Source organism: Equus asinus, chromosome 1 (assembly GCF_041296235.1).
Source record: "Equus asinus isolate D_3611 breed Donkey chromosome 1, EquAss-T2T_v2, whole genome shotgun sequence".
NCBI classification, from domain to species: Eukaryota; Metazoa; Chordata; class Mammalia; order Perissodactyla; family Equidae; genus Equus; species Equus asinus.
In genome coordinates this window covers 141,330,382-141,357,228 of record NC_091790.1, presented here as the reverse complement: position 1 = coordinate 141,357,228, position 26,847 = coordinate 141,330,382, and the positions used below count along the sequence as shown (strand labels likewise).

The 26,847-nt window shown below is 39.2% G+C and overlaps 1 protein-coding gene and 1 long non-coding RNA gene across 3 annotated transcripts in view; one reads left to right on the top strand and one right to left on the bottom strand.

Annotated features, from left to right (window-relative positions):
* Positions 1-6,770, bottom strand: part of GLCCI1 (glucocorticoid induced 1) — a 101,831-nt gene extending 95,061 nt beyond the window's left edge. For both annotated transcript variants that reach the window (XM_044766721.2, XM_044766722.2), the window contains exon 1: positions 6,174-6,770. In XM_044766721.2, the coding sequence (XP_044622656.1) occupies positions 6,174-6,630 (457 nt within the window). In that variant the 5' untranslated portion in view covers positions 6,631-6,770. The remainder of the gene's footprint in view (positions 1-6,173) is intronic.
* The window catches only part of LOC123284430 (uncharacterized), a 154,840-nt gene continuing 133,944 nt past the window's right edge, over positions 5,952-26,847 (top strand). Inside the window, exon 1 of the long non-coding RNA XR_011503186.1 lies at positions 5,952-6,209. This is a non-coding gene — a long non-coding RNA (uncharacterized lncRNA). The remainder of the gene's footprint in view (positions 6,210-26,847) is intronic.

The window sequence follows — 26,847 nt, the reverse complement described above, 5'->3', positions numbered from 1 at the left end:
CACGATCGGGAAACAAATCTGGGCCGCCCAAGCAGCAAGTACTGCACTTGAACCACTGGCCATCAGGGCTGGCTCTACAACTAACTTTCAATGTTCATGAAGAAAAGTATTTCTGCTCAATATGATTCAAGAACACAGACTCTAGACATAAGGAGGGCCAGACAATCAAGTTCATATCCTTGAGCCCTTAGGAACAAGGACTTCTCACTCTCTGACTTGGTGTCTCTCTCTCTCTCTCTCTCTCTCTCTCTCTCTCTCTCTCTCTCACACACACACACACACACACACACACTTTTATGTAAGAAACAAATGGGGAAATATGACCAATCCATCCATATTCTATTTCAGTTACATTCACCATCCTAGGTCTTACATTTCTAGACATTCTGAAAATGTCAAAGCCTTTCCCGGCACCGCATAATAGTTCTGTAGCAACAATAGAAAACCTATTCTTTAGAATTCTTTTAGCTCAAAAATCACAGCTGATCATCAATATCAGAGTCTTTTTGAATTAGGAGCTACAGGATTGTCTTGTGGAATGAACGCTGGATCTTGAATCAGATTTGCATTTCAAATCCACTCTCAATGAATGAAAGTATACACTGCCTTATATATAGTAAGCACTCAAATTTTTTTTCCTTTCTACCTACAAATAGACAAAATAATATAGGGGAAGTTACTGAGGTATTCATGAACTTCCCTCCTCCTGCTATTTGCCTCAATAACACTCACTTGAAATAAACAATACTGCTTAAAGGTATCTGCCATGTTTGTTCCTGATAAAATGAAATACTAGAAAAGTATTTTTCCATAATTTGTTCATAATATAAGTAAAATCCTTATTTTCTTCACAATTACTACTAGTTCATTATAATTTGTTTTACAGAATAAGCACGAATCTTATTCTTCTAGAATCAGCTAGATGATGGGTACAGTCATGGCCAGTTCCAGGGGTCCAGAAGAAGGGTAGAGGGAAAGAGAGGTGGCTTCTGGCTTTTCCATGAGTTCCTTAGGCTTTCTGTGTCAAGAATGAGTAGTGTTCTCTCTTTCCTCCACCTACTTTTGGTAAACTCAGAGACCATCATCAGTTAGCTAAGTTCAAGCTCTTTTTAAAATAAACAGTATACAGGACAGAAACAACATCAGTGATTTGGGTTTTTTGACATTTAATAAGAGAACAAAATTATATACTCAAGACAAAAGACAACAGTGCTAGGCACAGACCCAGGACAGGTGTTGTGGAAAAGCCTAGCTCAGTGATGCCTAGGAATTTCAAGTTCCAGAGAAAAGGCAGAACTAAAATTAAGAATAACAAAGTCATTAGTATATACTCCTTGGCAGATTATTAGCTATATGTGAAAGTTTTGATAAAACAGGCTTTTAGAAAATTTTTAAATTTCAGACTGAAGAAAAACCTATTAGCCATTTGTTGAACACTGCCATTTATTTTCACTGTTATTCATTGCCATGAAGCCCAAGTATTCCTTTGTTTTCTTACTCACATTTAGTCCACATTATCACAAATAAAATACAAATCACAAGGATGCCATTACCCTTCAAGATTTCCCTGACATATAAATGCAAATTTGCATTAAATCCTTCAAGAAATGTACAGTTCAGTGAATGAAATATCTTTCCATAAAAAGTACTGTAAATAATGAAATAATTGTTAGTTCAATACACACAAAACTTTACATACAGTTAAACTGACCTAGGTGCTTTTATATATCTTAGATATACAATATTCAGTATGTATAGCATAATAGTTACTTGAGAAGAATATAATCTCTGAATATATGACACTAATTTAAAAACAACTTCTATAAACTCACTTATCTATTTTGCTATTCACCCACTGATCCAGAAATTTTGCACACCATAAATGATGGGAAAAGTTAGATACATAAATAATGAATGTTGCTGATACTTAGTGTAGTTCTCAAAGGCTAAAAACCTTTTCCAAAAATCAATATTTGAAACCTGTTGCTTTAGATAAAGAAGCCAAAACTTTAACTATTTTCGCTCTAGTACAGGAAAGCTTTGAAACAAGTTCCTCTATGTGCTCTAAGAAAGTTAATTTTAAAAAAGGGGGACAGGAGGAGGACCTTAATTTCCAAGAATATCAGCCTAAAAAGTAACTTTATAGGATGACAATGTCTGAGTAACTTTAAAAGCAAGAGAAAAATAGTAATTAAAAATGCTGGCATTCCACAAACCTAGTAGAGCATAAAAATGATTCTAAAAGGGAAACGTAATGAAAAGATAAAAAACTGAAAGCAAATTAATTGATTAAAACAGACGCACATACACATTGCATGCAGTCATTCAACATTATACGCTGGCTAGCCTTGTATTTTCTTTTAAAACATAATCATAACTTCTTAATGTATAAACCAATAAGGCTCTCAAGATACTCACAAAAAATTCTAATTGAATTTCGCTCTAGAGTAATAATCTGTTAGAGTATTAGGCCTAAATAAATCTGTTATTAAATCAGGACTCAACGCATGCTATTTTCCATAGCAGGAGCTATATAAATGACAAGCCCTTCCATGTTTTTGTTACTAGATTTGGTACACTTAAAAATAAGCAGTATTCCGCATCCAGAGTACTCTGATGCAACTGTTTTTATAGAATCTGTCATTCATCCTAATATTCAGTCTTTACAAAAAAACCCACAAGACGATTTGCAATTGTTACTATCTTGCACAGTAAAACTGTGAGTATTTGTTCTGTTTTTAAATCCATAGGTTTTGCTCTACGAGGTTTAAGAACTTTATTATATCTTCTTTTGGTTGTTACTAATGACTTTAGCTTAAAGATCATTAATTTTAACATTAACATCCTGCTATATTCTCATTTGAGTTGTTCTATTTATCTCAAAGGTAGACTTTATGTATTACCATCACAAAAAAATATCTATTTGCATAATACTTTATGATTTTACATCTATTACAAACACATCACAGGGAGCCTGAGGACACATTCAGCAGCTTGTCATTCACCACTTCAAGATCCTTCAGAACCAAACAAGGGGGAGGGTGACATTTTGCTAATGGCAGAAGTAAAGAATGAATATAAATAAGAAACCTTGAAGTTTTAAAACTATAAAAAATTTTAAAAATATAAACAAAAATATGATCCAAATGCACAAACAAGATGGTTTCAATTTGTAAAACTCCATGTCCTCCATATAGAGTAAGGTGTTTGGAGATTTATGTATCTCCTATTACGATACCTATTTAAATTATCTAAAACTGCTACAAAAAAACAGGAAATGATTATCTTCTTGCTGGATTTTATAACTTAATATCCTATTAAAATTGATTGCACTTATTTACAGAATTCAGCTTTTCCTCAGCCTTGCAAAGTAATTTGAGTATTTCCTTATTACCCTAGCCTTAACCCTATAAGTATGCATATTAAGAATGTTTAAGAGGGACATAATAAAGATCTAACATGTTTAGAAATTACGTTGTTTCATAATTTCCTGGTAAGACAATTACAAAGAAAATTGTTTAAAGCTTTTATATTTTCTTCCATAACCACCAGAGCAGATAAAAAATACTGAATGCTCAGTTATGTCACCTCTAGTCCAAATGCTCATAGCAGTTAAAGCTTTTTGTAAACAATATGCCTCTATACTAAATACATATCCCTTGAGCCAATTAATTTAACATTTTCTAATGTAGTTTCAAATGCAGACTAACACCATCTTACACACACACACACACAGAGAAGTGTGCAGAAAGGGAAGGAGATGGAGAGAGCAAGAAATGGAGCACGTTGTTGTTTTTCATTCATGCAGTATAGTGATGTCAGTGTCTGCAGCAGCAGCAGCAGGAACCTTGACCTGTGGAGGCTAAAATCCACTGAAGTCAGAACCTTACAGAATTCAAAAGAAACTGAGTAGATAATCATTGGAAAAATTGTTCAGCTGTTCATAGTATGAATTTTAAATGGCTAAGTAAGACAGAATAGATTAGTTGTACAGTTTTAATTTGGGTAGAGAGGAGCAAGGCGGGATGTGGAGAAGTAACAAAAAGGTAATATAATCAGAGAACTGGGGTCAGAAGAGCCTGCATTCAAAATCACTTCAATGTAAGAAACTGACAAAATCACCTGGTGTTAGAAACAGCAGAAAAGCCTCTTCCATTCCCAACAGAAGCTGATGATGCAAATCTGTCTGCTGCACAACCAGACTCAGAAAAGCGTTTTCATCATGATTGCATTAAAATTGCATTAAACTCGGATGTGCCATACTACAACAAAGAGGATAGTTTAAGCCTGATCACAAATTTCATTAAAACTACTTAATGATGGACCATGTAATTCCTAAGCAATGAAAGGCTTTTGTAGGACGCCGAAAAACAAGTTGTACTATGATCTGTTGTAAGATGTTAGTGTTTATCAACAAAAGGGGAGGAGGTGCTAGATAGCCATTATACTGTTGCAGTAATTGCTGAACTACTCTTACTCTGCCCAAAAAATCCTCTGTATACAATCTGTGTGCAATGCTTATTTTATGGCTCTTACATTAGTCCCTAAAAGAAAATCCCAAAACCCAAATCTATGCACTGTTGAAGCTAAATCAGTCAAAATATATGTAACTGCTGCCTTCTTTTCCTTCTGTTGCCTCTCATTTCATATAGCTCTAGAAACTGTGCAAGGGAGTTGCATATGGCATTAATCTGTTAGAAAATGGTGGCCTTTTCTATAAAATACAGCCAAAGATGTGTGTTCAGTCGTGGTCATTATTAGGGCGATCACGTTGTTTTCATTCATTCATTCAGGATTTGCTGGAGGATGTCAGTTTCTGCAGCAGCTGGCTTGACCTGGGGGAGGAGTGGGGGAGCAAATTCCTCCTGATGCATACAGATTACAGGATGTATTTCTTGGTGCTCAAGTACACATCCCAATGCACTATATCCTACCCTGCCTCACCATCAAGTGGTATGAAAACAAGTGCCTCAGCAACACGCTAATTACAGGTCAGAAATAGTAAAACAAAAACACTAAAACTGCGATCTATCATAACACAATCACTCTCTCCAGGTCTAAGACCTTCATCAAGAAAACTCCATTAAAAAAATTTCCCATACCACATAAACACTGTACAGAGCTCACAGTGTTTCCCTTCCAAGCAGAGATTTTTTCCACTCAGTACGATCGGTTCTATCCACAATGCAGCAGCAGCAGCAGCATCTGTAGCTCTAGCCTGGTATCTAGTAATATTAGCTACTCCACTCTCCCTTATGAACTTTAAGTCCCTGTTTTGGCTCATCTTCCTCTTCTCTCCCAGGACTCAACTAGATCATGCACTGTGTCCCTAGACATAAACAAAACCAAACTAAAACAGAAAACATTAAGGGAAGCCGACAGCATCCACCAGCTCACCGTTACCTTTGACACCTAACAAAAAAGAAACTTGAGATCCTTTAACAGCTCAACTGAACTGTTAAGTGTACTTAAAAATGGAAGGAAAAAGTGAGCACATTCCACAAACAGGGCTTCCGAAATTCACCATGAAAATCTTGAGTTGGGAAACCGTTTCCAGCGCAGTACTGCTCCGATGCATATGACTATATAAAGTAGAGAGAAGAGGGAGACCGAAAAAACAGAAACAAAAAAAACACCATACACTTCAATTGCACATCCAAAACTGTCCCGCTACACATCCAACAGACATCCTTACATCATAACTAATGCACTATCCCTCCAAAAAAGAAATAGAAATTCTCCCGGCGGTCACGGACAAGTTAGGAACTTTGTAGGAAAGCACAAAGGGGCTGTAGAGACTACAACCTCCACCTTATCAGCTGCCAGAGAGTTTGTGTGAGTGTTTTTTTAAGTGTTTCACCCAGCTCCTCCTTCCCCCGCTACAAACTGCAAACACAGGAGTGAGCTAATCAGCTCTCAAACCGAAAAACCCTTCGATGCAGGCGAGTGATGGAAGAGAAAATCTGCGGGGCGGCATGAGGGTCAAATAAAAGTTGCTTTCCAGTCCGCTCCTCCAAGCCCCGCAGCGAGCGCAGGGGTGAGATTCCCAAAGCCACTTTCACACCTTCGAGAATGCACTAGCAAAGAGAAGCCGGAGAGGCTGCCGTTTCCACGGAGGGCACCGTCGGGGAGACGCAGCCCGTGAGGACGGACGGAAGGGTTGGGCTCGCTACCTCTGCACACGGGCGAGCCGGGGCTCCGTCTCTCAGGTGAGTTGCTCCTCCGGTGGCTCTCCGGGGACCGTCTCGGGCGGCCCTTGGTCCGCGGCGCCTGCTCGGTCGGGGCCGCGGCCGGCGGCGGCGTCGGGCTGGGCGGGCTGGGGCCGCGGGCCGCGCCGGGCCCCGGGAGGCTGCCCAGCGAGGCGGCGGCGGCGGCGGCGGCGGCGGCCGGCGGGCGCGTGGGACTGTGCTGGCTGCCCCGCAGGAGCTGGTAGGGCACCGTGGCGCGGATGGGCTGCAGCAGCCGACCGGCTCCCGCAGCCGGGGCGCAGCCCACGCCGCCGCCGCCCGCACCGTTCCCGCTCCCGGCGGCGGGGGCGGCGGGCGGGGAGCCCGCGGCGCTGCGCCGCATCCTCTGCGGCGGGGGATGAGGGGTCTGAGAGGAACTGGAGGAGGAGGAGGCAGTGGACATGGTGGCTCCGCGGGCCCTGGACGCCGCCGGCCGACACGGAGGCGCGGAGCGGGAGGCGCGCGAGCGTGTGGGAGCCGGCGCGATAGTGCGTGCGAGTGTGTAAGGGGGAGGGGCGGGGGTATCGGGGAGGGGGAGGAGTCTCTCGGCTCCCCCTTCCCAACGCGCACCCCCGCCGCCTCGGCGAGGGGGGAGGGGAAGGCTGCGAAAACAAACGTCCAACGGCCCCAACCGCCCGGCCGGGCTCGGGGTGGCGGTCACGGCCCGGGCCGCGAGGAGCCCGGAGCCGCCGCCGCCGCCCCGGGCATCGCGCTGACAGGGGAGCGGGGCAACCGGCCGAATCAAGCAGCCCTGGAGGCCGCTTGCAGCCTAGCGGGGCTGCACGCGCGGGAGAGCCGGGCAGCTGCAGGGAGGGCCGGGACCCCTGCTTCTGTGGACCAGGGTAGAGGGAGAGGGCCTCGAGGGGTCTAGGTCTCCGCGGAGCCCCCACCACCGCAAACGCCGCCGCTGCCGCCGCCTCTGTCCACTCGTCACTCCAAATGGCAACTAATCCCCCCATCCGCACCCCGCCCCTGGGACCCGGCAGCTGCCGCCCATTGGCTCCGCGGCTCTCCAGCAGAACTCTAATGATTGGTTTCGGAATAGGAGTGAGAGGAGCAGCTGCCAATGAAAGTGGCGCGTCCTACTTTGGGGGCGGGGCGTCGAAGAGTGAGGAGGGGGCTGTGCGCTCACGGAGGGGCGTGAGAGTTGACAGCCTTTGAGGTGAGAGCGAGACTTTGATTGGGCTGCCCTAGGGAAGTGGGTCCATGTGCGTCCTGCGCGTGCCCTGATATCCACAGACACATGCATGCCCCGGTAAGCAGGTGGCGAGGTCTCCACCCTCCTGAGCGGATTGTACAAGTTGAGACAGAGGACACTTAATGCAAACTTTACTTTGCAAGTACACCTGTTCTGGTGGGATGTTTTGGAATTGAAGCAGAGGAATCCATCCCTTCCACTCTAATTTTAGTAAGTTTTCATGGCTAGTAGACCGATCAAAAGAACTTCAGGTCATCAGAAACAATATCTGGAAGCTGGATTGAACAATGGGCAGATACCGTTACAGCCTATCCTGACATTTGTAGTTATGTGGTGAGAAGAGATATTCAAATCTTCCGTTCCAAGACAATAACTCTGATTGCAGGGGTCAACGGAGAATTGGTACATCGTTACACCATCAGTTAAATATATTAATGGAGGGCATCCTATTGCCTTTCCCCAGAAGCAGATGGCCTCTTGGGAGAAATAAATATCAGACTTACTGTAACAGTCCACTGTGGTAAATTTAGTTTTTATTCTGCAATGAAACTGAAGACACAAAAATTTCATATGACTATCCAAAACCTACGTTTACCCCACAGTAAACCAAGGTTTTAAATCTTACGCAGGAACAATTAATTTAAGGGTCTACATCAGATACCCTTCATTAATTTCCATGAGATAAAAAAAGAGAAGTGGGATGTCAGATTGGTTTACTCTTGGTGTCTGCCCACACTGACAAGCTTCCTCTGATTTCAGGCATTATATGCAGGGGTCAGTTTCACTTAGAGAAGCCATCTCTCTGCTTCCTTGTGCCCTCAGACCAGAAAGTATACTAGGTTCTGTAAAAAGTGGATGAAACCCAATAAAAATAGAAGAACTGCATCCAGTACTTATCCCATTAAGACTAGTGATAGTTTCTCACTTTATCACACAGTAGAATAATAGCTAACATTTATTGAACATTTGCCATGTGCCAGCCACTCTTCTAAGAACGTTTCATGTGTTAACTCATTCAGTCCTCCTATTATCCACAAGGTAGATACTGTTATTAGCCCTTCTGTGTTCTCAGCTGAGGCACAAAAAACCTAATGTCTTGCCTGAGATTACTCAGCTAACAAATGGGGAGCTAAGAATCTAACCCAGCCGGACTATTTGAGCCTGTGAATAAGCCCTCTGCTCTAGCACATAACAGCTTAAAGCTGTGGACTACATGACTGGTAGAGTATTTACAACAGTCCACAAATCTCATCTGTGAGATACGTTCCCATTAGTTCAAAAGAAATTTTACAATGAAGACAGCCCACTATATATATGGATACTGTTTTTGCTTTCCAGAATAACATAGATTTTAATTATAAATGGAGTAAAAACTTTACTCTTTGAAATTTGCTATAATTGGCCTATTGTGTTACTTTTCCCATCTAAGAGATTCGTCATTAATTAGGAAATTACATTCTTTCATGAGGAAAAAGAATGATAAATGGCTTCTTTTCAATGACTTTCAGAATTTCAAGAACAAAAAACTTGACAGATTAAAATATGTACATTTAAAAATATTATGGTAAATTTCTAATCTTGTTGATTTAATCACAGCATGGATTCATTATACAAATGTTATCTCTGGCCACAAGTATGGAACAACCTCAACACGTTAGGTTACAATAATTCTAAATTTATACCAAGCCACAGTCATAATGATCAATACTTGATTTGGCTCTAAAACAACACACCTAGCCATATCTTAAAGGCTTTATGAGTTTGTTCAAATCTACCATCACCAACTTAAATCAGACATCTAAAGCAAATCTAAATGACCCACACAGAGAACTAGTATGATCTTAAAATACTATTTTCAGTTACTGATAAGTCGTCATGATCTATTTGGGCTTTCAATGACCTTCTCTTTGCTAGAGAAATCTTGGTCATGTCTTAAACCTTTATTCTCATGAAGTGATTTTGTGTATAAGGAATTCAGTCTCCAAACAAATCAAAGCTGGACTAAAATAAACTAAACGCGGTGTCTGATTTCAAATGTCCATTTGTTGAGTTCTTAATAATATTTTATTCTTATTGAGGATGGGAGTGGGCTTCAAAGGTGTAATAGAAGACTTAGGAAAATGTTCTCCTTAGTGAACGGGAAACCCCTTAGAAGGAGATGTGGCTCAGTGGGCTAGAAGAGCATTGTTGCAATACTGTGCTAGCTACGGGATTGATAGGCCCAGTGCAGATTCTCTTTGTTGAATATAACTGTAACAATCTCTGGAAATTCCATATAAGACAATTTAGCAATGATGCTTTACTATGTTGTCCTGACTAGAAGAAAAAATTGAAAGCACAATTTGGTGGCATGGGAAATACCTTTGTTCTCAGTAGCCCTATGTCTTGACTGTCTGTGGGACAAGAATCCACCATTAGCTAATCCGAGGTAGAATTCTATTGTACTTACTTCTCGGTTCCTATATGGTAATGGAGTATATTTTAGGTTAAACTGAAACTTGGAATCATTGGCTACGTATGATTTACATGCAACCCGACGTGGAGAGAGAATGAGATAAAGAACGATTGGGCCTACAGAGCTACCAAAACCTCCCTCTTCTCATTTAATCCAGGTTTGCCAGGCCATGCACCCAAGGCCCATGCAGACCAAAGAGGCAGTCCAGGCTGTCAGTATTAGCAATGAGGTCATGGCTGAGAGAGAACACTAAACAGATCTACACTGATGTTCATCTTAAGCTGATTAAACTCTCTTATAGGTGGATTCTTAATAGCAACAACAAAAAAAGCCTTGCTTGAGTTTTTGTCCCTGGCAGATGCTTACAGTAAAACTCCTTACTGCTTGTGACAGCCTACGTGCGCCTTTGCACTAGGTGTACCCTCTGCCTGAGAAGTTCTTGCCTCAGATATCCACATGGCTTGCTACCTCATTTCCACAGGTCTTTACTCAGACGTCATCAACTTCACAATGAGAGCTTTTCTGAAAACACTTTTTAAAATTGCAAGCACCCCCTAGGTCTTCCCTACTCTCTGCCCTACTTTTTTTTTTTTTTTCCAGAGCACCTATCACACCATCAAACCTATTGTATATAATAAGTTTTTGTTCTGTCTAGAATATAAGAAATATAAGAATATTATATAATTATATAAGAATTTAAGAGCCATGAAGGCAAGACTTTTTATCGGCTCCATAACTGCTGAATTTCCACAACAGTGACTGGTACATGGTAGACAATTAATATTTGCTTAGTGTTATTCAAAGAGTAGCAAATTTTAACCAGTGCTTGTTCCATGAACTAAAATTGTATCTTTCATCAGAAAAAAATAATATGATAATAACAGATATACCTCTGCTGCAAAGGCATAGCCACAGAGTAGAAAAATGTTCCACATGGCTACTGTAAACCATATAGATATTTGCATTAGGCCTGGTATTCAAAAAGAAAGCATATCTTGTATTTATACAGGCAAAATGAAAAATATTACTCTTAGTGGCTCTTAGAGGCTCATCAGAGATTGAAAATAGAAAATGAAATTGGTAATGAGAAAAGGCAGTTGAAATTTGCAGAAAAAAATTACCAACTGAAATTGACAGAGGACAGTTGAGGAGGATCAGTTAGGAGTGACATCTGCTGATGTGTAGTTAGTTCTAGCTCGCTGTTAGGAACAGCTATTCTCAAGAGGCCTGTGTAAAGGAACTGAAAAAATTAAATTTAATTAAGTAGAAAGGAACATTTCATGTAAATAATAAAAATTTTGCTTTGTTTCTTTTTTCCCCAGCTTTTTTGACATATAATTGACATATAAGATTGTGTAAGTTTAAGGTGTACAATTTAATGATTTGATATACATATATAGTACAAAATGATTAACACAAGAAGGTTAGTTAAGACATCCATCACCTCACATAGTTACAATTTTGTGTGTGTGTGGTAAGAACTTTTAAAATTTGTTCTCATATAGCAACTTCAAATATACAATATAGTATTGTTAACTATAGTCACCATGTTGTACATTAGCCCCAGAACTTATTCATCTTATAACTGGAAGTTTGTACCTTTTGACCACTTCATCCATTTCCCCTACTCTTCACTCCCTTGTCCCTGGCAACCACCAGTCTGTTTTTTGTTTCTATGGGTTTGGGTTTTTTTAGATTCCACATGTAAGTGAGATCATAAAGTATTTGTCTTTCTCCATCTGGTTTATTTCACTTAACATAATGCCCTCAAGTTTCATCTTTGTTGTCACAAATGGCAGGATTGCTTTGTTTTTTATGGCTGAATAATATTCCTCAGTGTGTGTGTATCACATCTTCTTTATCCACTAATTCATTGATGGACACTTAGGTTGTTTCCATGTCTTGGCTATTATAAATAATGATACAACGAACATGAGTGCAGATCTCTCTTTGAGATCCTGTTTTCATTTCCTTTGCATATATAGCCAGAAGTGGGATTGCTGGATCATGTGGTAGTTCTACTTTTAATTTGTTGAGGAACCTCCATACTTTTTTCCATAGTGGCTATAACAATTTACATTCCCACCAACAGTGTACAAGGGTTACCTTTTCTCTACATCCTTGCCAGCACTTGTTATCTCTTGTCTTTTTGATAAGAGCGATTCTAAGCCTGAGGTGATATCTCCTCATGGTTTTGATTTGCATTTCCCTGATTATTGTGATATTGAGCACCTTTTCATGTACCTGTTGACTATTTGAATATCTTCTTTGGAAAAAATGTCTGTGCAGATCCTTTGCCCAATTTTTAATTGGATTTTTTGTTTTTTTTGCTATTGAGTTGTGTGCATTCCTTATGTATTTTATCTGAAATGTGGTTTGAAAATATTTCTTCCATTCCATAGGTTGCCTTTTCATTTCGTTGGTTGTTTCTTTTGCTGTGTGGAAAGAAGGCTTTTTAGTTTGATGTAGTTCCACCTGTTTACTTTTGCTTTGTTTCTTGTGCTTTGGGTATCACATCAATAAAATCCTTGCTAGGACCAATATCAAGAAGCTTTTCCCTTATGCTTTGTTTCTAAAAGAGGTAAAGAAGAAGCAATAGAAATAGGGGATGTTTTATTTTTAACTGGTGAATATGAAAAGAGTAAGTATGCAATTATTCCTACAAGGATAAAAACAGTGATGAGGACCACCAGTTTTTCAGTTTTCATCTCCACAGCAATTCCTGTTGCCAACTATGATGCCAGAGGCACATCCCCTAAGCGGATACATAAATAGACTTCTATCATTTAACTAAAAGACTATATTGTACAAAGCCAGCACATTCAGAGGCGAAAGACTTTGGGACCACAAAACTGCAAATATTCTAACTCTTTCCATGCTGTGACATTCCATTTTTTTTAGTTCCAAACATGGTGTCAACAATACATGAGAGCAATAACAGTCCTATGAAGAGAGTATGCTTGATTATCACAGTGTTATTTTCTTCAAATGAGAGTTTAGAGTAAGTAAAATGTGTCATAGATTAATTTCAGATTTATTATCCATATTTCCTTTCCATGTCCTCTGCCATTCCCCTAACACTCATTACCTAAACTCACATGTACTATCCTCAGAGTCCATTTATAATGTACATGGAGAGGAATAAATTTATCCATTTTTTTGACATGGATTAATTTCCTCCTATGTGGCTGAATTTTACTTTTTACCATGTGAGTGTGTTGAGGGACTGTTGTTAAGGAGCAATGCATTCATCGACAGTGCTTAACTAGAGAATTTTCTTATTTTAAACTTTTTGCAGCACACAATTTTCAGTGTCCTACTTAATATCTTATTGTAAAAGATCACTATTAATACATTTAATAGGCCTATATGAAGTTTTAATAGCAACAATACTAGCATCAGGCCTTAGTAACTCCTCATCAGGTTACTTATTAAATCTCTTCCAAGTGTCAGACACTGTTGTCTATTCTGTAGGGCATACCTGTTCTCACACTTTGGTAAATTGTAGTCTATCAGAGGCAAAAAGATGTGCCTACAAATAAGGGTAAAAATCACAACTAAACATATGTCTTCCATTGGAGAGATGCAAATAAAGTAACATGAAAGTGATGGGAGGGAAAGATCACTTCTGAGGAAAGGCTTCAAGAAGAAGAGCATGAAGAAGTCTTGTCATTAGGAATACACAGAATATGTTAGGCAATGATTGAACAGTCTGCCTTGACTGATTGCTAATGGAAGATGTCTTGGTCTGTTGATGACAGGTCATGGAGGTTGCCAGGCAAGCTCACACTTTACTGAGTATGCAGTGAGGAGCTGTTGAAGATTCTTGAGTGGGTGGGAAGAACATGAGTGGAGCTGTGCTTTATGAAGGTTAATGCAAGAACAGTTTACGACCTGGATTGGAGACAGCAAACTGGAAGATGATTTAGCAGACTTTGAGAATAGTCTATGTGAGTTTAGGTGATAAGAGTTAGGGGAATGACAGAGGACATGGAGAGGAGGAAAAGATGCAAGTGATGCTCCTTCTCAGCTGTTGGATTTAAAGTAGGTCAGACAACTCTGAAGCTTCAGGCTTGAATGCCTGAGAGGATAGTGGTTACTTTAACAGGAATAGGTTATCCGAGAGAAGGAGTAGGTTTGGGGAGAAGATAATGAGTTCAGCTATGAATAAAAGAACCAGAGGATATTCAAATGGAGGCAGTCTTTTTTTTTTATGAAATATAATTGACATACAGCATGGTATTATTTTAGATGTATGGTGTAAAGACTGTATTTACATATATTATGAAATGATTACCACAATAATTTTAGTTACTATCCATCATTTCATATAGATATGAGAAAAAATGTTTTGGAGGCAGTTTTTAAATGATAGTGAAGTTGAGAAGAGCAGAGATATGGATTTGGGGATTATCGATGTACATATGATAGTCAAACCCATGGGCACAAATGAAGTTGGTATGGGAGAAAAGCATAGAAATAAAGGAGGATCAAAGACAAAATTTTGAGAAATTATACATTAGAGGCAGAGGGAAGAATAAAAAACAAAACAAAAAAACAAGCAAAAAACCCCAAAGAAAACAAAACTAGAAAAGAAGGCAGAAGGGAAGCACTCCTTAATAAAATAGAGTTTGGCTTCTCAGAAGATAAGTTTGGTAGCTGCCTTGCAGGGTATCTGGCAGCTCATGTCCCTCTTCTCTAAGAACTAATCCTCCCCCAACACACAGAGGGCTTGGGTCTGACAGCTATGTTTGTATAAAATGACCTTGTTCCTCTGACCATGGCTGATTTGACCTGAGTTCGACAACTGACCAAAGCTGGACCAATCAAATTTTGTCCCCTGGGAATTTGGAATTAAGAAATACAGTGTTATTAAGGGCATGAACTGGGTGAACACAGAAACGTGTGCATGAGGTGGCCATCTTCTGTCACAGGCACAGAAGAGCAGAGGAAACCTGCCTTCTGAGAGAAAAGAATGAAGAGATTTGCAGAAAATAGAAATGAGACCAGGTGACCAGAGAAAGAGAGAGAGCCTGAGAGTATGTTCTTTTTCCCGTGAAGACTATTTTGTCTCATCCTTTTTCTTTAGTCCTCTAACATCATCCCCACACCTGCATACCTCTGATACAACTCCAGTATATTCCTAAAATCAAATTTACCAGTCTTTTGGCATTTGGACCCATTTCTCCCTCCTTTCTTTTACAAATGGTACATTGTCTCCTCTCCTATCAAAGGCATTTCCTCTACGTCTCCTCTTACCTTCCCTCTTACCTTCTCAAGGACTTCAGTTATTCCCTCCCTCTTGTTCATCATCAAATTCTTGATTATTCCCAATATGTATGAACATGCTGATCATAACATTTAAAAAAAATCAGAACAAAGATTCTTATGATACTCTTTCCATCTGCAGTCCTAATTCTCTGATCCCTTCACAGCAACTCTTCTTGAGAGCAATGTCTACAAGTCTCTGATTTCCTATAAAATTTACTCCAATCTGGCTTTCACCCCACCAGGCCATGCAAACTGCTAATCAGTGTTATCGACAGCCTCCATATTACCAGACCCAATGGATATTCCTTGGACCTCATCCAACTCCATCCTTTACCTGTTTTCAACATAGTTGGTCAGGCTCCACTTCTTGAGAAAAAATCTCTTCTTTTGGAGTCTACGACACTGCCATTGCTTGGTCTGTCTCCTACTTGTCTAACTGCTGCTGTTTACTGTTCTTCAGGGGTTTTTCCTCTTCTTGTCTTCTCTAAAAATTTGGCTCTATTCTCTGCTTTCTTTATAAACTCACCTTCTTGGTAATCCCAGCCGTTCCCATACCTTTAAATACTATAAAATGCTGGAAACTCCCAAATTAATCTCTCCAGCCCAGACGTTTCCTCCAAATTCAGACATCCAGTTGCTTATATGACATGTCAAGTCTCTGTGAATATCTGAAGTGAATGCATCTGAAACAGAACCAAACTCTTGAATTCTATATTCCTGCTTTTCCCTCCATCAAAAAGAAATTCTATTTGTTTTTTCCCCACTTAGCAAGTGGTATCACCATCCATCCAGTTATCCTAAACAAGACAACCTGGGCAATATTCTTGACTTCTCACTCTCCTTCCCTCCCCAACTCCAACCCATCAGCTAGTCCTCTCGTGTGTTCCTCATAAGTGGATATCTAATCCACCCACTTCTCTCTGTCTCCTCTACTACTACCTTAATCCAAACTACCATCATCTCTTACCTGAGCTATTGCTATAGCTGCCAACTGGTCCTCCAACTTCTGCTCTTACCTTCCTTAACCTATTTTCTGCTTATCAGTCAGGGTAAACCTGGAAATATATTGGACCATGTTGTTTCCTGCTTAAATCAGTTCAGTGTCTTTCAATTACTTTGCAATGAAATCCAAATTCCTTAAAATAGCTTAAAAGGTCTGCCTACTCTGGCTTCTGCCTCCTTCTGCAACCTATGCTTGCTCTATTCTCCCCATCACCCTTTAAGTTCCAGCCACAGTGGCCTTTCACTTCCCCCGAAACACCACTGCAGGGCCTTCACACAGGTGTATCCTCAGCCTAAAACACTCCTTCCACATCCTCACTCCTCAGTTTCCCTGAGTGACTCCCTCACATTCTTCAGTTCTCAGCTTAAATGCCATGCCTTCAGAGTATCTTTTCTGAATCCTTACCTGTCACTAATAACCTATGATAATCTATCATTAAGCCAGTTTGATTCATCTGTAGTGCTCCTTACAAGTTGTAAATACACATTTGTGTACTTGCTTATGGTAAGCTTTCCCCACCAGACTGTAAAGTCTCTAAGGGCAGGGACCTTGTCTCTTCTGTTCACCACTTGATTGCTTCATACGTAGCCAGGCCCTAGAATATAGCACATGTTCAATAATTATTTGTTAAAACTTTATTGGTTACTGATAGCTTCCTACTTCCTGATTCTAATCCTTGTGCAGCCCAATTACACTTTCTAGGTATTTCCTCTGGTCTTATATTAAAATCCCGCTTGTTGTCTCAATTACTTGAATAGATTTCTGTTCTTATAATTAAATGATCACTAATTGATGAAGTAAATTTAAAAAGGTGAAGTGATCAACAATACCAAATGCTATTGAACTGGCAAGAAAGTAAAGGGCTAAGCAAAAGTCATTGGATCTCATCACTGGTAATCTTCAAGCCAATAGTGTCCATAAAATGTGGCTTCTTGGAAGCCAGATTATAGCTGGGCTGATGAGAAGGGTGAGAAGGTAGATGCAACCAATGTAGAATACTCTTTTTGAGAAATCTGACAGTAAAAATAAGGCATGAAGTAAAATGGGGTCTTGGGGTTCAGCAGAGTCCAAGAAAATATATGTCCATTTAGTTTAAAAAAGAATAGAAAGAAATGTCCATAAGCCAAAGAAACCAAGGAGAAAAAAATGAAGAAGCTAGTTTCGAATGGGGAGGAGGATCCATAGATTTAGCTTTCAGGAGGCAGTAGAGGATTTAGTCAAGAGCACAAGTTTGACAAAAAGGGGCAATGTTTCCTCCTCCATTACAGGAAGGAGGGAAGATGAGAGACTGAAGGAAAAGAAAATTTTTATGAAGCGCAAAGGGAGGTTGAGTGTGGCCACTTCAGGAGGTAGCAGAGTCATCTAGAATTGGTAATCAAGGGGAAGGTGAGAATCTCTTGAAAGACTTTTCCAAACTATACCTCCATCCCTTTACTCCATCACCTCCCTGCCTGAGACTGTAGCTGTGTCCATGTGCCCATCCACTGCAGCAGAGACTCAACTGTTACTGGAGGCCACAATGGCTGACGGGAATGTGCCTTATTTCTTAGGTACAACGGAACGGAAAAAAAACCTGCAATCACTAAGTGTAGTCAGAAGAGAATATGGAGGTGTCAAGAGTTCTGACGTCACAAAGAATACGACAAGGACAGAGAACTGTGTTTTCCAAACACTTAGATCATTAGGCATACCAGGGACCCTTGCTAAAAATAAGATTTCAGCCTCCTTCCCTGGAGAGCCTAATTCAGCAGGTCTGGGAGTGGGAGGGGTAGGACTGTATGATTTTTAACAAGTTCCTCAGATGAGCTTTATGGTCAGGCAAACTTGGAAAACAATGGATTAAACAACGACAAACAAACACATAGCATTGGAGATTGGATTGGTGATTACCATAGGGGAAGGGGGGATTAGGCTCACATGTGAAGGGATGATTAGGCTCACATGTGAAGGGATGGACTATAATTAGTTTTTGGGTGGTGAACATGATGTAATCTACACAGAATTCGAAATATATTATGATGTACATCCGAAAGCTATATAATGTTATAATCCAACGTTACCGCAATTAAAATAAATAAATAAATAAAACAATGGATTAAAAATGAAGAAAAGTTCACCAAATTTAATTACAGGCGCACAAAATTTTATCAAATACAAAGAAATGTTGATAACTGACATCAATTCATGGAAATTACCCAAAGCAAACAGTTTTCAAAGAATTGATATCTAATTCTATGGTTCCAAATAATCTACAGTGATATTTAAAATAGAAGAATAGTTTATACCTATTTACTATAGAGAATTTCATTGAGGAAAAGGTAAATGGAACTGATTGGCTAACAGTTACTATTTATAATATAATAATGAGTCAGACATTTTAAAGCCTGTTCTGCTTCTAGTTTGCTTAGCTCCTAGATTAATAAGTAAAACATAATAAAAATCTAAGAATGTAACTTGATCTTATCCATTCCTAACATTCTTAAACGGGGTCTTTAGCACACCAGCAGTAGAGCCGCTGAGAGTAGATTCAGGTCCATTTAAAATATTTTTTCCATTCCCTCCCAGAAAGGGTGACTTGTATTGATAGACAACAGTCAGGCCCCAGGCTGCTTTCTGGGACCACAGGGCCCCACTAATTTGTACCAGTTTTCCTCTATTCCAGTTGGCCCTGACCATCAGGTATAAATTAGGGCTAAATCAATATTAGCTGCTACTTCCCCAGGTGTGGGAAGTGAGGAAACCTGATCACATGAGCAAACACAGCCCTTCCTGGCTACATTTAAAATAAGATGGTTATTATTTTACTGTATGGGGAAAAGCCTTTTTTTTTTTTAAAGCAAATTTCAGGCCACCTTAATTTGCATTAACTTGATGTACTGATATCAATAGTCAGAATCGATTTTCAGTTATGATAGTTTCCCTACCACCCTTCGCAGTCTCTTCATTCTTTCAGGGAGGTTTCTCCCGCCCTTCCCATTTATTCTCGCCTCCCTCCATGCCCTGTGCCCTACACCATTTTTCATTTCTAGTACTACTTACTTATGGGCTTGAGTGGATGAGCCAAAGGGGACTTAGTTTACATACCTGTTTTAATTGCTTCACCTTGGGCGGAGCAGTGTCCTAAATAAACTTCAGTTTTGCCATAGCACCATTACTCAACAAGGTATTTATACAAGTGTCGCTTAATAACACAAAAACAAAAAAGGCACTTAAACTTGTTATTGAGGAAAGAAGCTTTAGCTGCCCATTTTCCTTACTCAAGGGCCAATCTTACTTCACTTGTTCTTAGAAAACTCTTAAGGAATTTCTTTAAAGGAAATCTAAGAGAATCAGCCTGAGCACAAGGGCTATGAGTCAGGCCTAAGCTACCTTTACCGTTGAAAGGATTAGTTCCTTTGTCATTTCTCTTAACACTTCCAAGTCACAGCTACTCATAGTGTAGCTGTGCGTTCAACACACTCATAAATATTGAAAATATGTATGTTCAGTATTTATTGATAGAGGAAAACAAATGCTCAATATTCCAACAAAATGGTGTGACTCTACATGATTTTCCTCCTTCTATATCCCGAGTTTTATAGAAATTTCATAGTATTTATAAAGCACTTTCATATTTATGACCTTTTATATGCACCAATTCTGTAAAGTGTACTATTTCCATTTTACAGATGAGGAAACTGAAGCCTGCAGCCTTGGCTAGGGTCACAACACAGGAGAGATTCGGAACTGGAAATCAGGTCTCCTGACTCCAGGCCCAGTGTTTTTCCCTCACTATAACAATTGCCTCCATCGAAGAGAGGCAGGGATCTGATGACTTGGTAATAGAGAAAAGTGGATCTTTTCCACCCTTGGTCTTTGAAGGACCTATGAGCTAATAGTGTATGCAAGAGAGGACACTTCCTGCCTGAGAGATTGATTACCTATGTGCAGGGCAGCCTGATGATGCACCCTGATAGGAGAAGGGCCTGTCTGCAGGCCCTCATTTGCTTTAAACATCCACGGTTCCTGATAGGAAGACAGGGTGTGGTAATTATATATCTTGCTTTTGGCTTATCTTCTCCATATCCTCACCCTCACAGATGTCTTTCAAACATTGGTAATTACAGCTTTCAGAGCCAAAGCCTACAAACTCCCAATCCCCACAGATGACATACTAAAATCTATTCAAACATGTAAGACTGAAAAAAATTTCAGTGCTACTGGACTCACATCAAAAGAAAACTTTTTACGAAAAAGGTGGCCTTTATGGCTATGTCACTGCTGTTCTCTACTACATAGATGGGGAATGGTTTCTTGTTGATCTGTGGGGGTGTGTATTAACTCATTTGCCTCTAAATTTAATCAGTAACTTAAAAATAGACTAAAGTATGTGTGCAGATGACAAGACCATATGATTAAAACCAAATAGTCTGACATTGGAAAACGGATCCAAGTTAATGAAACCAACTTGAAACCATGAAGGAACTGCTTCTAAGCAAGTTGAAGAATCAGTATCAACAAATAAGTACAACACAGAAAAGCAGGTGTCCTTGTCCTGGTGGCCTATAACTGGAACCTGAGTTAATAACATCATAACTTGTAAGAATTCAGCAAGTTCTTGCTATAGTGGCAGCAACACGATAATATATAAGGTATGGTGAAATTTCTCACCATCTGTATCACTGGGCAGACCAATGGTAATAGATCCTAATTTGGGGTCCCACAAATTAGGAGTGTCTGCATGTTTAAAGAATTATGAAAATAGACTCTAGAACAAGTCAAGTAAATTAGTTTTGTTTTGTTTGGGGAAGTAGTTTACAGGGCTTAGTAATGGTTTTCAGGCATATTTAATACAGTAAATATTGGTGTGTGGGTATTTTTTCATTGTGGAAAGAATGTAAGGAAATATAGATTTGATACAGGCATGGTAAATAAGAAGAACTAGCATATGTTCAATACCTACACTGTGCTGGGCACTCTTTGTACATTATTTCATGGAAGCCTCAGAGAAACCCTGCAATGGTATCCTCATAGACACTGAGACTGAGAGAGAGTAATAAAGTCAGAGTCAAAGGTCCAAGTCCTTTATCTGGTATTTGGTCCAAGGGTCTGTTTACCTCCAAAGCCTGTGCTCCTGACACCAAGTCTCTGTGATACTACATTGGGCAGGGTTATGGAATCTTCTTCCCTCATTCAACTCAAGAATAGTTTCTAGAGACATATATCTGGGATAGTGATATATTCCTAGCTAGAAATAGGAAAATGGACTAAATTCCTCTGAGGTCACCTTCAGCTTTGTAGTTTTAGATTAAAATTCAGATCAATAGAGATTTAGTTCAAGGCTTTTACTGGGCCCATTATTATTATTATTTAATCATTAAATATCTGAGACCTATAGCATGAGTAAGACATTAGGTATTTATATTTAAAGTTTTCGCCACCTACTTAAATGTCCAACAATAAGGAATTGGTCCAATAATTAGAATATAACCATACAACGGAATTCTGTTATGGTTAGAATTATGTGGAAGAAATTTTAATGATATAAGAAAATGTTTTGGTATATTATCAAATGAATAAGAGGAAAATCAGAAAAATCAAACCAAGCTATGAAGTACGTTTCCAGTTGAACTTATATATTTATATATGCATGGATAAAAACAACTGAGAGACTATATACCAAAATATTGACAGTGGTTCTCTGTGGGAACTGGGATAATAGGTGACTTTTATTTTCATCTGGGCTTCTCTACATTTCTCTAAAATAAACAGGTCTTACATATATTACTTGAAAGAATGCCTTACACACCATACACACATGCACACACACACACTACACAATTTTCTGCAAAAGTTTGAAAATTTAGAAATACAATAACTATGTGTTAAGAGTGCAATTATGTATAGGATAAGGGAAATCTATTAAGTAGCATCAAGCCCATTGTTGTCAGGGTACCCATCACTGGAAATAAAATTGGCCCTTCATGTAATTTCTTATTACGCTAAAATTATCATATATAATCACCAGAGTTCTTTTAGCCTCTTGCCTAAAATCCTCTACTCAGAAAGCACACAGAAAACACACAGCTAGGCATATGGTACCATGTGTGTAAAATGGAGATAATAATCATACCTAAACCATGGGGTTCTCAAAAGAGTTGAATAAAATGATACTTCTAAAGCTCCTAGCACAGTGCCTGACACATAGGAAGCACTCAGTAAATGTTACCTATGCTGGGAGTTATGTTCTTACTGATAAGCTAAAGAACAGAATAATTCTACAGAGGAAGATGGTTTTTGATCTAAGAAGTTCATGTCAGCCACCTGGCACATATATTTCATTTTCAAATAGCCTTACAATTAATGTAGGCGGTGTCCAAAGGAATCTCTGGCACATTGTAATTACATAGTACATTTCATTCACCATGCTTATCAAGTTTTAATGAGTAATAAAAACAGGAAATGAAGCCATGATATAATTCAGTTTTTCCTTAATCATTTTGCTGATGTTTATATTACCAGAAATGATTGAAACATAAAGAAAATGTTAGCACTTTACAACTACACTGTTATTTGCCTGCATTTTTAATTTTTATTTATGATTAAAAACAGCTTTGCATTTAGATATGTCCTTTGCTATGTAATACTAACGAAAAGCATATCTAAAATTCTTCTTTGAAAATACCATCATCCATTGGGGAATGTCTTAGTCAGTTCAGGCTGCTATAACAAAAATGCCAGAGACTGGGTGGCTTAAGCAAAAAACATTTATTACTCACAGTTCTGGAAGCTGAGAAGTCCTACATCAAGGTACTGGGAGATTTGGTGTCTGGTGAGGATCTGCTTCCTAGACAGCTGTCTTCTCACTATGTTCTCACATCGCAAAGGCAGCATGAGAGCTTTCTGGGGTCCCTTTCATAAGGGCTCTAAGCCCATTCATGAGAGCTCCACCCTCATGACCTAATCACCTCCCAAAGGCCCTACCTCCTAATACCATCTTACCAGTGGAGGTTATAATTTCAGTGCATGAATTTTGGGGGGACACAAACATTCAGTCTACAGCAGAGACACACACATACTTGTTTAAATGTATTTTAATCATCTAGGTAAAATTGGAATGGTTAAATGTCCCACATTTTTTAAGGGAAATCATTTTAGTAGGGGTCACATTTCTAGATGAAGACACAACCCAATGATTTCAAAGAATATGTCTTAGGACTGGTATCATAGTTCAAGATCAAGAATAAAAACCTCAGGGCCAGCCTGGTGGTGTAGTGGTTAACTTCACATACTCCGCTTCAGCAGCCTAGGGTTCACTGGTTTGGATCTGGGGCGTGGACCTAGCCCTGCTCGTCAAGCCATCCTGTGGCAGCATCTCACATAAAATAGAGGAAGATGGCACAGATGTTAGCTCAGCGACAATCTTCCCCAAGCAAAAAGAGGAAGATTGGCAACGGATGGTAGCTCAGGGCCATTCTTCCTCACACACAAAAAGAATAAAAACCTTAGTTACCTACTAAGTGAAAGATGCTACAATTATAACTAATAAGAAAGTGGTACAGAAATATGAGTGGGATTTTAAACAATTAGACCTGTTTGTCTTCCACCATGACTGACACCAGAAGTATTTATTTTGGGGAGCAAAAAATCCAGATGACTTGCAGACTTTTATCTGGAGAATAAGGATGTCTTTTGCCAAATGCAGCCATTTCCAAAGTGCAATTAAGCACCATACTTCACATATCAACCATCCCTCTTTCTATCTCAGCCCTCATTCTCTGACCACCTTCTCAGAAACCCGTTGTGTAATTCCCTCCAGGACCATTGCTAATTAATGCCTTGTAGGGTCCACTTTCCTCACAGCTATTGAGGCTTTTTCCACTTTGTCAGGAAGGAGTTTGTCTTAGGTGATATACGTCAATCCTTGCCCAACCTCATCTAGCTTGTTTCCCAGTTAACAGGTTTATTTGTGGCCGTAGGAGGTAGGATAATGGGAGAGAGGGGGCGGAATCTGGAGGGGGCACAAAATACCATCACCATTCAGTGCATTGCTGGGTAAACTAATTCTGCCAAAGACCACGGGTTTCTCTATTTCCTTGTATATGAGCCGTGTGATTTTTCTTAAACATCAACATTTCACATTTAAAAAATGTTTGTTTCTTTCTGTTTCTATCATGTGCTTTAAAGATCATCACTTTTAATGCAAGAAAATGAGAAGACAGGTAAAATTTAAAGGGGAAAGGATGGGAGCCTATGAAAGGTTGTTCCCTTACTCTCTCCCATATAGAGTGAATTCATCTTTGACTGAGTAGTGGTTCTCCGTGGTAGCAAAGTACCCTTATGGATAAATAGGCAATGTCTCTTTCTTTCCCCAAGGGGAAACTTCATGACTCCAGATTTGAATACTAGACATCATCTGCCAATATGGGACAGAATAGTTAAAAAGAGGATGGAAATAAGGATTTTCATTTCAAAAGGCTAGAAGAGAATAGATATCTCAGGCAACTGAAAGAACACATTTGGATCTGTGAAATTAAAAGAGCTTGAAGAAGACTGTGCTTCGTGTTGCACAGACTTTCTTGGACAGGAAAGAACCCACCTGAATGCTGAGGGACAAATCAGTTAAGTGGCCTGAGCTTCACTTTCTTCGACTGTCAAACCTGGTGATTAAACTGGCTAAGCAGAAGATATAATAAACACAGATTGGAATAAATCTGCATTTTCCAAGCCTGATGATTTTTAAAAAACTGAATAAAAATGACTAAGTGGAAACTAGAAGATGAACGGAAAAAACCCAGTCGCGCTTCTTGAAGTAACGAGTGGTTTAACTTAAAATTCTGTTGTCTCTGAGGACAAATTAGAAAGAGATAAAGAGACTCAAGATTACATGGGTAGCCTCTGCTCCCACTCAGAGACTGTAAAGTAAGGTTAGGACAAGGAATATTCTCTATAGAAACATAAGTGTTAAAATATGAACATTTTGCTTTGATTTCAACCCAAAAATAAATAAATGAATTAAATGTCAAGGATGTCTATTCTAATTTGAACTTCTCTGTACATAACCTAGTGTGTACTGGGTGATAAGAATCTATTCATGGTATGAGACTGAATATTCTCTATGCAATGTGTAGGTATTAAACAAATGCCATAGTTCATTTATTATAAGATACTTTTTCACATTTTAACATCTCTGAAATGTGGATAAAATTTGGAATTAATGCCATGTCATAGTTTAATTGGCAGCATCTTTTTTTCTTAGCACCACTCAAAATAATGATACAACTTATAGTAGATGGTGTCTCAGATTTGATGAAGTACAGTATTCAATACAATTAAAAGAATCAAAACTCTGTCTAGAGTCCTGAGGACCTCGTAGGTGTCTTAGAATTTTTGAGTTATCTTAAGAGTAAGCAGGAAAATGCTAAAGAAATGCTCTTGAGAAGTTCTGTTCTTGGGAGCAAAGATGACATGCATAGTCAAGAGGGGCTGGTAGGCAAAGAAAATGAGCCTAATGATGACAATCAGTGGTTTAGGTCTGGCATCAAACTTGGCTAGGTCTCTCCTGCCTCCTTCCCTAAGCATCTAAAGCTGGGTCTGGTCAGTTTCGGTTTGTTTGCATTGCGTTGGAGATCACTGATGCACTGGAATCCAGAGGAAAGATTCATATACACTAATACTGAGCAGAATAGTAGGTGTAATGTATTTTCTAGGTATTATATTGATCCAATGTTTGGCTATAGAAGGTGTCTTGTACTTCAGATTTAGAACCTCACAAGACTCATATAAAGTAAACGTATTTTTAAAAACTTTTAATTAAAGCATTTTTGTCACCCTATTTAGATCACCTCAAAACAGGATCAGTTCTTCCATAAGGGCTTCAGATTTCTTAAGTTAAAGGAACAAAGTAGCAAAGTAGTCAATATTATTGAAGATTAGAACCAACAGCTTATCGTTTTAAAAAGATGTTTATATACACATATCACATATAGACATATAGATAAGGCCGTGGAAGGGTGTGTCAAAGTGGTTACTTCTGAATGAAAGCTATCAGTGTTTTTTTTCTCATCTGTATTTTTAAACTTTGCCACAGTAAACATGTATTGCATTTGCAATAATAATAATAATATAGCAGCAATAAGGGTTTTTCTTTTTTACAATTAAACTATAAAGTATGGCTGGAATCTTCAAGAATGCATCTTCAAGGATGCATTTGCTTAATAATTCTTCCAACAAAGTTACAGGCACCATCAAGTCCAGCCACAAAGACCAATTTAAAGTTAGTCATATGTGAGACATTGAAGGCCCACAAGCTGATGTAGAAGGAGTGATTCTGCCCTCCGTCTTGGTAGAGATGGAGAATTCTGCATGTTTCTGTGCATTGACAGTGTATATGCACGTGTGCAATTTGCTTTCTCTGGCCAGGACACAAAAGGGAGCAATTCACTTAAAAGTATAAATTTCTTGATCTGGATTTTGTTCAAAATGCTGGAGCTAAAGAGTATTTTATTTGGATGTTACTTCAATCCCTTACAGCATAAAACCTCTTCAGTACAGATCTTTCACCTACTGTAACCACATTTGTGTCAAATTGAAAATATTGATAAGCACTATTTGAAAATAAGTGATGCAATAAATAAAATGTCCTCTTTTGTTTAGCTGTTAGCACAGTTTTAGGATGCGGTGCCTTCTTGACCACGTATTGGGTAGAAAATGA